A 13,584-nucleotide genomic window follows, 5' to 3' on the forward strand; every position below is an offset into this window, starting at 1 on the left:
ATGCGTGTGACTAATGTATGTCATTGATGTTCCGCGTAAATTATGATGCAGCATGAACGTTATATTTGGTAATAATTATTATCACTGTGTGGATGTGAGGCTGGTGGTCTGGTTCTACTGCATCTTTGCTTGTCTGAACTTGGCGCACCCATATCTTCAACCATATCTCCTTCAGGTGATCGACGAGTAAACACCACATGTAGGGTAGCTGTTGCAGTGTTGCGTCCATTTACAGGTTTGCATCGGCAAGAAAGTTGTCATGCCGTTTTCTCCCTGCCCTTCACGAGGACAGGAAGTTGAGACAAGTCTTAAACAGGGGATGCAATTATCCATGAGCCAGTAAATGGGTCTCTTATTGTATGGCCGATCAGATCTTTGAATTTCATCAAACATGTGCCCTCCTTTGTACTAGTTCTAGAAATCAACATGGAAATTTTTCAACATGATGTAAAATTAGAAGAATGCGAGGGAACAAATTTCGGGCACGGTCATAGTCAAGATCGCGGCTTGCTCTTGGCGCATCCATCTAGCTACTCCACCCATGGTACAAGACGCTAAAAAGCTACACAGTCGATATGATGGTGTATATTCCCCGGTTTCATTCATTCATTCCCGGTATCCTTGCTGTTACTGTCACATGTTTCTTCTTCCCCCCTCAACAAATCCATCCTACATAACGAGATGATGAAACGGCACCGCCTTGCGGCGCGGCGGTGCATCGATCGACGGACGACGGCGGGCGATCACTACTCGGAGCCGTCTGGTTGTTGCTGCTTCTGGTCGCCGAAGATGCGGGTGCGGAAGTCCTGGACCATGAGCGGGAGGCCGTTGCGGAGCGCCACCTTGGGCTCCCACCCGAGCAGCTCCTTGGCCTTGGTGATGTCCGGCTTGCGCTTGTGCGGGTCGTCGGCGGTGTTGGCCCGGAACTCGATGCGCGCGTTGGGGTCGATGGTGTCCTGCACCACCTTTGCCAGCTCCAGCATGGTGAACTCCCCCGGGTTCCCCAGGTTGAAGGGCCCCACGTGCTCCCCCTCCATCAGCTTCATCAGACCCTCAACCTGCACCACCAAGACATGTATCAGACACCAAACACTTCCTTGATAAAACCACAAGGTTCACCAGTGGCGGAGCCAGGATTTCCGACATGGGTGAACCTCCATGGATGCCATGACACCGAGGTACCAATCTGGCAAGGACGTGACACGACACTCTTGGTGGATGGAACAGTGGTGGATCGTGGTTACGTTCAACGACAAAGTGGCTCGATCATGCTGTTCCCGGGAGCCACAAAGGGTGATGGAAAGCTACTCAGCAGATGTTGCATGCCGTGTCCATCGGCAGCAACAGTGCACCAACCAGTTTGGAAACACCTGCACCTGCGTGCGTGCGTGGTCCAGATCGACGTGTACGGTGCACCATCTGCCTCGACCGTCCGTTAACGACCCTTCGTTCGTGCAGTTTCATCTACATTAGTACATTGCTTCCCGTCGAAGCAGCAACGTACGGTACGGGAGAGAGAGACCACACTAGCTAGGCAGCACGACGATGCAAATGCAAGAGGTCCACAGCCTCGGCAGGGTGGTCCAAAACGCTAGCACAACTCGGCGACTCTGTACTTGAGTAGGCAGGCAGCAGCGCCAAATGGAAAATTGTTGGGACTTGGACCACCCCGACCTAATCGACGTAGCAGCGCCACGGCCGCGTGCCGTTGTGAGCACGGACGACTGCAACAGCACCCACGTACGCATTCGCGTCTCTGGACTGGAGACGCCAACGTGTGTAGCATTGGCATGGCAGCAACGGCTCAGCATTATATCTCAGCAAAAGGAGAGGGAAAAGGAGGTTGCATTGCAAAGCAAAACTATGCTACCATACCATGGTCGAGCACATGGAAACCAACTGCAACTAAATTAGCTTAGCTTCAGCTGCACGGTCGATGAACCAACCGATTAATGAAAGCCGTGCTGCTGTTGGGAGCTTGTAATGGAAGGGAAAAGCATGCGGCGGAGCCACCAGCAAGGGAACGTACGTGCGTGTGCACGTACGAGTCTTGACTTGTGGCGGTGTGTGTTGATGAGAGGGAGAGCTTACCAGATCGGAGACGTACTGGAAGCTCCTCGTCTGCTTGCCGTCGCCGTACACCGTCAAGGGCTCCTTCCTCAGCGCCTGCACCAATCAATCATAAATCAACCCAGTGTCACCATGCACCAATCAATCGTAAATCAACCCAGTGTCACCATTAGCAGTCGTTAACATCGCACACGTACACCCCGTGCATATACATACATACACCGATGCTACCTACGCCCATCAACTGATCGATCAACTGCATGCCTCAGGACAAACCGTGCCATGTCTATGCGCTTTCGCAGGCTAAGCATCACCAGTTCTTCATCTAGCCGTGTGTGGCTGCTGTGTGACTAACCTTCCTGCTAATGCTATCATTTCTTCCTCCACACACACACACGTACCTTTCGCGTGTAAAGAATCGTGTCAAGTTCATAATAAAGCAGGTTTTAATTAGGGGGGTGATTCGTGTCAGCTGCTTGGGATTAAGAAAATGAGAGTTGGAACGTGGCGTCCACTTGTCAAAGTTTCCCCATCTAGCTTAATTAATTCCGCGCTGCTTTTGCCACGCACGATAGCACGTGATTTGGACCCTGGGACGAATCAACAAACCAAACACTTGGTCCACTGGTTGTGTGTGTCCCCCCTTAGCAAAAGCCTAGCTAGAGGATAAACGAAGCTGGAAATGATGATTCATGTAGGTAGAAATTTCCTAAACAAAAATCTATGAGTCTAGGCAAGGGGGGAGGGTTTTTGTCTTCCGCGATAAATGACACTCCTAACCAAGAGTGTATATGCGCTACATTATGAAATGGATGGAGTGTCCCTGAAGACTATTTTTGGAGTACGTGTGGTGGTGTGTTGCTCGGTATAGTGATGTCCCGTGTGACCATCTTGCCTTGCGTGACTGTAGTTGACTCCGTTATTTCCGTAAGCTCCATAAGTGGATCTCCATAAGCTCTTAACATGCTACACCCGCAAACCCCCGACACGTGGAACATGATCTAGCAAAGATACCCCCAAGGCCCCAACGGAAAGGGGGAGGGTTTTATGTCTTCGACGATATACGTTATCATCGATGACGACTATTTTTGGAGCATCCGCGGTGGTGTGTTGCTAGGTGCAAAGCCGCCTCGATCGCGTGACGCATCTGGCCTCGCGTGACTGTAATGACTCTATTATTCCTTAACTTGTACACAATCGGATTTTAAAAAATGGTCTGTTTTTGAAGTATAAAAAATGAACAACTAGAAAGAAATTAAACTATATAATGAATTACTAGAAAATAAAATATGGAGTAATAGAATAGTGCATTCCCATACATGTTTTTTTAAAAAAAAAAAACTCAGTAGACTTGCATGTGGGGCTGCGGGTTCACCGGCGCGCTAGATGGGAATGGAAGTTTACAAATTACAAGATCGAGGTATCACTAATCAATTCCTATCGTAGATCCAGATCGAAAAAATAATATTAGGTCAGTGCTAGTGGGAGAAGTCTAGCTACGACTAAGCCAAGTAAAGCGAAAAAAAAGGAAGTTACGTGGAAGCGTGCATGCTTGTGCATGGGTAATTAGTTACAGTAGTAGTAGTAGGTTATCTTTCTCACCTGAGCGACGAAGTTGCTGACGACCCGGCCGTCGTCGATGCACATGCGCGGACCGTAGGTGTTGAAGATCCGAGCGATCCTCACCTGCCAGCACAAAGATTAGTTACAGTCAGTTAACCAGGCGAAATTACCCCAATTAGCTTGGTTTAACTGCAGCAGTTGCATGATGATCCGATGCTAGCTACTACTAGCTGACATCATAATCTTTTTTTTAGCTTCTAATAATGGAAAGAAAAGGTGTAGAGGATGCTTTCGTTTCCAGCAAAGTCGAGGTTGCCGAGTGAGCGGTGAATGATTAAAGCAGGGCCGGGCACGAACCTCGAGGTTGGCGCCGCGGTGGTAGTCCATGGTCAGTGTCTCCGCCGTCCTCTTGCCCTCGTCGTAGCAACTCCGCACACCTGCACAAATACTTCTGTTCAGAAAGAGGAGAAGACGATGGCAGCATTTCTGTCTTTTTCCCTATCCTGTGTGCTCCCACAGATAGACGAGGACGACGGCAATGGCGGCTCTAGGATAGGATAGACAGAAGAAGAGATGTGATGATGGGCGGAGTGACGTACCGATGGGGTTGACGTTGCCCCAGTAGGTCTCGACCTGGGGGTGCTGGAGGGGGTCGCCGTAGACCTCGCTGGTGCTGGTGAGGAGGAAGCGGGCGCCGACGCGCTTGGCGAGGCCGAGCATGTTGAGCGTGCCCACCACGTTGGTCTTGATGGTCTTGACGGGGTTGAACTTGTAGTGCACGGGGGAGGCCGGGCAGGCGAGGTGGTAGATCTGGTCCACCTCCAGCAGGATCGGCTCCACCACGTCGTGCCGGATCATCTCGAAGTTGGGGTTCCCGGCGTGGTGCGCCACGTTCTCCTTGCGGCCCGTGAAGAAGTTGTCGACGACGATCACGCTGTCCCCGCGCGCCAGCAGCCGGTCCACCAGGTGGCTGCCCACGAACCCGGCCCCGCCGGTCACCACCACGCGCAGGCCCTTGCGCTTCAGCCCCAGCGGCACGCGGCCGTGGCGCACCCCGCCGGTGCCCTCCTCGAACGCCATCCGCCCCGCGCCGCCCGACTGGTACTGCCGCGACACCAGCCCCACTGCCGCCAGGTGCGCCACGCTGCTGCTTGAGGAGGTGGTGGTGGTGGTGGAGGGGGAGAGGAGGAGGAAGACGAGGGTGGCGAGGGCCATGCCGACCAAGGAGAAGACGAGGCGTTGCTCGCCCAGCACGTACCGGAGAGGCTGCGGCAGCTGCTGCCTGGTCCGCGGCTTGCTCTCGGCCGGGCCGTGCGCGCCGTCGGCCGCCGCCGCCTGCTGGCCGCGGTAGGTGAGCTCGGAGGACGCCATTGGCGGATCGCGGGATGGACTTGTCCCTGTGATCTCTCTCTCGGCTCCTGAGCTGGTCTGGTGCGGGAGAAGAGGGGGAGGAGTGGCGCGTATTTGAGGAGGAGGTTGAGGTTAGGTGGGCTCGCCGCGGGCGGCGCGTGGGCCGTGCGATCGGATCGCGGCCGCGGGCTGAGCCGCCCACGTGGCCCCGCGATCGGCGCCGTCTCGCGGTAGTCAGTCAGACGCGCCGTAGCCCGCCCCTCGATGTGGCCGGATTTACCCGGCCCTGCCACCGTGCCCGATGTTTGACTGAGAGCATGTGTGCATTCACCGACCGAGTCCTACTATTTTTTTTTATCTCATGATGAAAGGATCGGCAGCAAGTGTGCACATTCTCAACGGCTTCGAGGAAAGGATACTCGAGTAAAAACAAAGGAGAAAATGCTGGTTGCCGGGTCGTTACGTGCAGGGGCAAACATATACACGGAAAGGACCATTTCGAAAACCGCTTGAATACGATTTGTGGGGCTGGTTTTGACGGGTTCGAGGTGTTGTGCTACGTTCTCACTCCTTGGCGTGGTCCAGCGGTTCATTGGCGCTTTGGGGAGGGCGCACGTCAAGCACCGTGCACGTGTGATAACAGCGTTGTTACTCGTCAATGGTATGGCCATATGATCCTCAAAAAAAAAAATGGTATGGCCATATGGGGGCGGTGTCAAGCGTTATAAAGCAAGCATGCCCAGGTTCACTCAACCAGACCAGGTTCCCGTTTGAACCAGCAAATTGATATAGCCGCGTCGTAGCCTAAGGATACGGTGCACATGTCATGGTCTGTTGCAGAGCGTTCACCTAGCCACATAGCGGCGTGTACACTGCGTGGAAACGTGCAGGCTATCTCTCTCGTAGTCTCGTACTACGTGTGGGTCTTTGTCGGCTGGCTAGCGGGCAGTCTAGCTCGGGTCGACACGGCACGAAAAGTCTGAGCTTCCACCGTCTAGGCTAGGCTAACGAACTCGTGCTGCGCGCGGGATGCACATTTGACCGGGAGCGCGCGCGCCAGGCCGTCCGTCGGTGCGCGGCCAGCGCGGCTGACGGGCGACGAAGTTGGTCGGATCCATCCGGTGAGCGCGCGCACCGCACCGCACGCGTACGTCGACGTGGCCATCCTGCCGCCCGTGTGGCATTCGGCCTGGCCTGGCCTGGCCTCTTCACCGCCAAAAATTGCAGTTTTCTCGTATCTAAAATGCTAGTTTCTGTTTCACGTTACATCTCGTAAAGTCTCGATTTTTTTTAATGTATGACAAATGGAACGCTGCTGGATTTTGTGTCTGAGGATGCACGCAGCCGCAAGTAAAGTCACGAGGAGTCTGGTGAACAGTTGGGGAGGCGAGAGTGACGCCCCAACAGAGTTTTCTCTCTTTCTTTTCTCGAAAAGATGGACTCCAGCAGCAGTGGCGCAGCTAGAGGGTGGCCAGGGTGATCCATGGACCACCCTGAAATTTTCCCATAGCTTGTATATAGTGTAGTAAAATGATATTTCTTTAAAAATAAACAAACTTATGTAAATATTTTTATTAATGCATCACCCTGGCTTATTGGGTTGGCTACGCCACTGTCCAGCAGAGGCGGTCAGCTGGTGAAAGTTCCATGCATGTGTGACAAGAAACGGCAGCCAACTTTTCCCTCTTCTTCTCCTAATCGTGCTCTTGCCCTAATCGTGCCATCTTGTTTGACAAAAGGCTGTCGTTCCCAACTGCAAGGAGCGTACGAAGCTACCTTCCCAAGCCGGAAATCAGGCTGGCCACCCACGAGTCCTAGCTAGCAGGCTGCCACGGCGCTGCTGGGAAAGGGTGAGCAGGCGGCAAGATGGGAGAAATATCGAAGGCGCAGCGACGTGAAAACGAGGCCTAATTAATCTGGACAGAAGCAGAGCAGTGTTCCTCCTAGAGGTCGGTCTCTTCTTCACTCCTGTCAAGGAAAATTCGGCACCCGAAATTAGGTCGACGCGACGGCGACTCGATCTGTCGACGAGTGCTGCGTGCGCCCAACTTGCTGGGGGAGGCAGGACAAAATAGGCCCCATGGATAGAGAATTGTTTCGGTGAACGGAGCAGAGAGCGGCTCGTCACCTTGAAACGAGCGTCATTACTGAAAAATAGAGCTGGTTAGGGATGATTAGGCGGCTGGTTTATGAAGTACTACCCCGTCCTGATTTATAGGTCCTCTTTATAGTTTGTGTCAAATTTTGACTAAAGATTTAACTAACAAAATGTTAATGCATGTCAAGAAAAATTATCTCATTGGATTTATATTTGAACATAATTTTCAAAAAATATAATGTTTGGTGACATGCGTGAACATTTTGTTAGTTTAATCTATGGTCAAAATTTAGCACGAAATATAATGGGGACCAATAAAACCCGGACGAAGGTAGTACTTATACCTGATAACGACTGAACTCAAGCCGCACCGTAGAGTATGGGAGCTCCTCTTTGTACTAATCAAAGTACTCTTGAGTCTTTGACTCTTTCTACCAACCTTGAAAAGGAGCCCGGGCACACATGATTTTCAGAGTACAATTTTCTCCTCACATCAGTGTATGCCATATGTTCATGAAAATTTGCACGCAGTTAGATGATGGTGACATGCATGTTGTCAAAATATATAGTCTCAAAAAACCCTACTAAATTACTATTCATCCTTAACCTTTTCCTGTGGCTCTTTGATTCGCGGGATTTCAAAAACAAATGATTGCAATGCCATGGCAATATTAATCTTACAAGACATTCTCCCGCAAAAATAAATAAATAAATCTTACAAGACATTAGTTTTTTCTCTGTAGAAGGTGTTTATTTGTTTTATTATTTCTCATGGAAAACAAAGGACGCGAATATGGTGGGAACGTTCCCTTCATATGGACCTGGGAGCGAATGAACGTCCATAAACAGATGACCAAACATGCAAACATGAACGTTTGCCTTGGACCCTTGCTCCGTGCAATGAGTGCGAGCATGACCCATGGCGAATTCGGCTCCGCTCCAGCTGTGAGAAAAACCTACCCCCAAACTAAATCCCCCTCTCCTTACCCCACCTTCTTGGACACTAAGCAAAGGAGCCCCTCATCCTCTCCTTGCGATCTCCACTTGATTGTCCCCATTCCTCTTCCTCTGCATCGCCGAGATGGCAAAAAATTAGCTGCCTGAAGCTTGATTTCTCGGGGAAAAAATCCGACGAGAATTTATGTAATCACGCACAACAGAAGAATAACCCCCTACACTACATCCCCCTCGATTCCCTTCAAATCGCAAGAGAGAGAAAGTTGCATCCAAGATTTAGGTGCAATTTCAAGGATTTGCCATGGCAAAAAAATTGAAAGATGTTGAAGATATTATGTAGGTAATGGATATTTGCCATGCGAATTCTCACAGATTTTCCATGTAATTTTGAGGATAAACATGGCTCATCCCCTGAAGGGCTCTTTTTCGTCGATTCCTTGACGGATGAGTTTTGTAGATCATTAAGGTCTCACACTCGTCGGATGATATTGCCGAACGGTCATTGTTACGCGATTCAGCATTGTTGAGGAGGCCTTCCCCTCCCTTTGCCACCTGTTTAATCACCCACCAAGCTCTAAGGCTATGAGTTGGGTTTGTGTTCAATAGAACAAAGTGGATTGGACATGTTTGGTCCAGGAGTGCATCGAGGGCAGTTTTGAATCCTGTTACAGGCCTATTTCTTTTTCATGATGGCTCTTCTACCTTAGAGCGTCGAAAGCACTCATTTGGTTGTCTATGATGGTTCGCTGGTTGTGCTGGTAGTGTTTTCAAGGAAAGAACTGTTGAGCAAGATGAATTGCTATTGAATAATATATTGAGTAATGCTAATGATTGGACACTTCCTGAACTAACTCCTAAGCTAACTCCGAAGAAAAGGGGTATTCTATTTCTCAGTCCTGAAGATATGCAAAAGGCAAAGAAATCTGTAAAAGAAATGGGTATTAAAGCTGAAGATGTTAAGAATTTATCACCTATCGAAGAGATACATGGTCTTGATAACCCGACACAGATAGTAAAGGTAAATTCTCTCTATAGATTTGATGAAGGTGATATTCCTCATAATAAGTCTGCTAGTCAATGCTTCACTAGAAAAAAATACACTTTCATGATGATACGTGTTTGTCACAGTAGGTCACGTTTTTTGTCATGCATGTACATCCATGACGATTTTATGACAGAATCAAGATAGTCATACCTGTACTATCGTAGAAGTGTTCCATGACATTACCAAAATTATCATCACGGAAGTGTCCACTTTCATGACGATAAATCGCGCGTCACAGAAGTGCTTTCGTCAAGGGTGACCGACACATGGCATCCACCGTAACGAAACGCCGTTAAGCTATCGGGTCTGGTTTTGGATCGGATAACCTGTTAACAGCCCGGACCAATGGGGATTTTTCCACGTGTAAAATCATCATTGGCTGGAGGAAACACGTGTCGGCTCACCATTGGGATAGATGTCATCCACTCATTGGACCGAAGGCGCCTATGATACGTCAACACGTGGCACAACCCACTTCCGGGCATTGTAACTCTTGGCCCATTAACGACCTGTGGTGAAACTGGCCCATAATGAACAGTGTATCACTTTATACCCATTAACGGCCCATTATTCCATTGGGCCGTTTCCAGCCCATGTTATCTTTCGGCCTTCTCAGGGCCCATTTATTCTTGGGCTCATTTCCAGCATTCGGTTACTTACGACCCGTTACTGTCATTTTCTGCTTGTGGGCCAAATTCAGCTCGTGGTTACAGTCGACCCGTTTGTGGCCCATTAATATGTTGGGCCGTTTTATGTAAAAAATACGTTGGGCTGTTTTCATAGAGTTATCAAATACGGCCTATTAACGGCCCGTTATGGTCCACGAATAGTACGACACATGATTGGCGAAATGATTATACGCCCCATAGAAGGCCCATGGATCCTACGACCCGTAGAATACCAATGGATCGTACGGCCCGTAGAAGGCCCATGAATCGTACGACCCGTAGAAGGCCCATGGATCATACGGCCTGTACAAGGCCAATGGATCATATGGCCCGTATAGAAGACCAATGGATCCTACGGCCCGTAGAAGGCCCATGGATCCTACGGCCCGCAGGAGGCCCATGGTTACAACAATCCGTGTGTTGCCATGATTGTTGTGGCCTAGTTACTAAAAATAGGTTATTGTGGCCACTAGAAAAACACGGAAAAAGAACTGCAGTGACTACAAGCAAATAACTAAACAAGACAATAAGGAAATAAATAAGCAAGCAACTAACGCTAGCCTATTACCGCTATTACACATATTACATCCACTTGGCATCAAAGTTCGCCACTAGTGCAAATATTGGGAACAAAACAGCATATTACATACACTAGCCGTCAAAATTGGCCACCAGTGCAAATAAACGCGACAGCAAAACAAGAGCATAACTGAAACAACTTCAGAAGAGCTCAAGAAACGTTATCCTGGGTATCTACTATGCTGGCAATAAGCTTAGCAAGCTTATTAGCTTTGTCCTGTTTGGCGCTAAAATCCTCCAATGCTTGCTGTTGCACCAGAAAGTATGCATCTGAATTCTCCAAGGACTTCCGCAGTCCTTCCGCTTCATGTCACATCACAGCTGATCGATGTCTTTCAGCTTCTAGTTGAGACTCAAGAAACCGAACTGATTCAGACAGTGAGTTTGAATATCTTGTGCAAGCGGTAGTGGCCAGTAACTCGAACACTAAACCAAGACAGGACTTTGGGGTTGTCTCACTGTCTTCAAGATAGTCTTCCTTATCTGTTTTATCAGCTTTATTGGAGACCAACAAGGATGTCTCACTATCCTGAACCTTATCTGCATTACTTCCTTTACCATTGCTTAATAAGGCACTATTCCCCAATATTCTGTCAGCATTCTAAAAGAAGAAACAAGCAGACACATAACAGGTTTAACATGTACTAGTATATGAAACTCATTTCGGTGGACCAGTTCATTAGTAAGGTGGACATGATTAAACTACCAAGTCTTCTATTGCCAAGTACTAGTACATAATAAAAGCATCAAACAAACATATATCTATGTCCTATGGTCACTGCATTGTCTTGCCAAATCAAAATAGACACGGTTCAAATCATATCAGTTCAAGAGAAAGCAGCAGTGAAAGAATACAAAGCATGGGAAACTACGCGACACAACAGATTTCAGATGGGTACCACGGGTCTACATGTACAACAACACTATTGGCTCTGTTATGATGCTAGTAATGTGCATGATATGAGAAGTCAACTGTATACACAATTGAAATTGAATCAACAAAGCTATTGATAAGAGCAAACCTGTTAAAGAAACATGCGTGAACATACCTGCTGTGCCATTGGAGTTTCAATTGGATCCTTCAATTTTAAAATATGTTTGTATGAGTAAATATAGTGATACAAGAGCAAAGCAGTATGCACAATAGCAATCATAGTTAAAAAAAGCGCGCCTAAACGCTAGTTTGTATGAGTAAATACAGTGATACAAGAGCAAAGCAGTATGCACAATAGCAATCATAGTTAAAAAAGGCGCGCCTAAGCGAGCGCTTAAGCGCACCTAGGTTCTAGGTGTTGGCAAAACGCATTGCGCATAACTACATTTAATCTGTGCATAACTGCGCATAAGCATGCACTTTGGTCAGTAAAGCACAAGGCGGTGGAAAAATGCATAACTAACGCCTAGCGCTTTTTTGAACTATGATAGCAATGGAATCTTAAATCAGAACAGTTGTTCTTCAGGTTTATGCACTTGTTCTACATGAACACAGTACAGTAAGACGCAAGAATATAGTACTTAAAAATAGAAAATGATCTCATAGACCTTACCATATTCTTGGTTCGGGACCAGTACAGAACAAGGCGTTCCCATTCATCATCCAGTAAATGTGCCTCAGGAGATCGTAAGGGAATTTGATGAGTTTCTTTGCCGGTGAAGTACGTTTTCTTCAGGTAATTCCGATACTGCCACCAAGCATTCTTGAAGATAGCAGAGGTATTAGCACAGGTTACCTCATCCTGAGTTTCCAAATCAGTCCTTCTCTATAGATAAAAATGGGAAAATTTGATGTATTATAACCATCATAGAGGTAGGATGTATGGGACAAAGCAAAGTAATTGACATGAATAACATTACTTACACATAACTCCTGAACAAACACCTGCAACTGACATTTTCCTTCATCTTCAGTATGATATTTCCAAGATGGCAAGATACACACATAGGATTTAACAACATCAAATGCGTAGATGCTAAACTATGACTAGCTGGTTGTGCTTCCTCCACAGGAATAGGCATACTAACTGGTGGAGTTGAGGTTCGCTATGGTAGTACTGGCCCTTTGGGCATTGGAGCTGCCTTACTAACTGCTCTTATTTGGGAGCTCTATGGTGGAGATGGTGTTGTGTCAACAGGAACTGGGTTACTATCTATTGGGATTGGGGTTAGATTGGGTGAAGTTGGTTCTCTGTCCATCGCAGTAGGGGTACAATCTGCGAGTTTGGGTTATGTGTGGTAGGGCTGGTTCTCGTGCATGTACAACCGGGGTGCTATCTCCACCAAGAGGTAGCACTATTTTATTTGAAGACTGTGTTTTACTCCGCTAGATACTGGCATCACCCGCTCCAATTCAAATGGCTGATAAACAAGAAACATAGTTGAATGTATAGACATTGTATGAGAGACAGATGCAATAGATAGTGTGGAAAAAAGAGGGCATGAAATAGTTGACATTTATATTGTTTAACTAAAACGGATAGTACGACATAATTTCATATATATGATGTCTATCTAAACTAGATAGCATAGCATAACATAATTCAAAGATATGATGAATAACTAAACAGGATCACATGGCATAATTCACGTACATGTTATCTAAGTAATCAGGATCGCATGATTTAATTCACATATGTGATTTATATGCTAAACAGAGGGCATTCGATATGATGTCTGAACTAAGAACATGGTGTTGAATATTGTGTATATGATGTCTAAACTATGTAATGCAAGACACCATATGCATGATATAAGCAGTATAACCATGCCAAGTTAGAGCATACACCTCGATGGGGGAATATGACTAGTCATCTATCTCTGAATCCATCTCTGAGGAGCTATCGAGACCCAACAAGAGATCTGCTTTGACAGGCAGCACCGTCTGCTCTGAAGGCCTTGTTTTCACTCTAGATTTTTCCATCTCCCACCCAAAATGGCTGATTCACAGGAAGAGTAGTTTAATGTACAAACATTGTCAACAAATGAAAATGTAATGAAGAAAAGGATGGGCAAGCTATCATTCAAATATATGATGCCTGGTTAAACATGATGGCATTGCATATTTCACATATATTATGGCTGGCTAAAAGACATGAGACTGCATAATTCCCATATATGATATAGAAACTAAACAGGTGGCATTACAGAACATGTCTAAACTAAGCAGATGACATATATGATGTCAAAAGTAGGCACTGCAAGGCAACATATGCATGATATGACTAACATCATCATGCCAAGGTAGAGCAAACACCTTG

General features: G+C 47.4%; 1 protein-coding gene across 1 annotated transcript; it reads right to left on the minus strand.

Moving 5' to 3' along the window:
- Positions 1–421: 421 nt before the first annotated feature.
- LOC119362460 (UDP-glucuronic acid decarboxylase 2-like) lies at positions 422–5,058 on the minus strand. Its single transcript, XM_037627680.1, has 5 exons — positions 4,233–5,058; positions 3,991–4,070; positions 3,673–3,756; positions 2,092–2,166; positions 422–1,058 (listed from the first exon to the last, which is right to left on the minus strand). The coding sequence occupies exons 1-5, from the start codon at positions 5,002–5,004 to the stop codon at positions 747–749; spliced, it is 1,323 nt and encodes a 440-aa protein (XP_037483577.1). The 5' UTR covers positions 5,005–5,058; the 3' UTR covers positions 422–746.
- Positions 5,059–13,584: the final 8,526 nt, after the last annotated feature.

Source organism: Triticum dicoccoides, chromosome 2B, assembly GCF_002162155.2.
Source record: "Triticum dicoccoides isolate Atlit2015 ecotype Zavitan chromosome 2B, WEW_v2.0, whole genome shotgun sequence".
NCBI classification, from domain to species: domain Eukaryota; kingdom Viridiplantae; phylum Streptophyta; class Magnoliopsida; order Poales; family Poaceae; genus Triticum; species Triticum dicoccoides.

Coding starts and splice junctions, on each gene's coding strand:
- LOC119362460 (XM_037627680.1), bottom strand. CDS start 5,004: ATGGCGTCCTCCGAGCTCACCTACCGCGGCCAGCAGGCGGCGGCGGCC. Junction 3,757..3,990: donor ACCGCGGCGCCAACCTCGAG/GTTCGTGCCCGG, acceptor TTGTGCTGGCAG/GTGAGGATCGCTCGGATCTT. Junction 1,059..2,091: donor TCCAGTACGTCTCCGATCTG/GTAAGCTCTCCC, acceptor TTGGTGGTGCAG/GTTGAGGGTCTGATGAAGCT.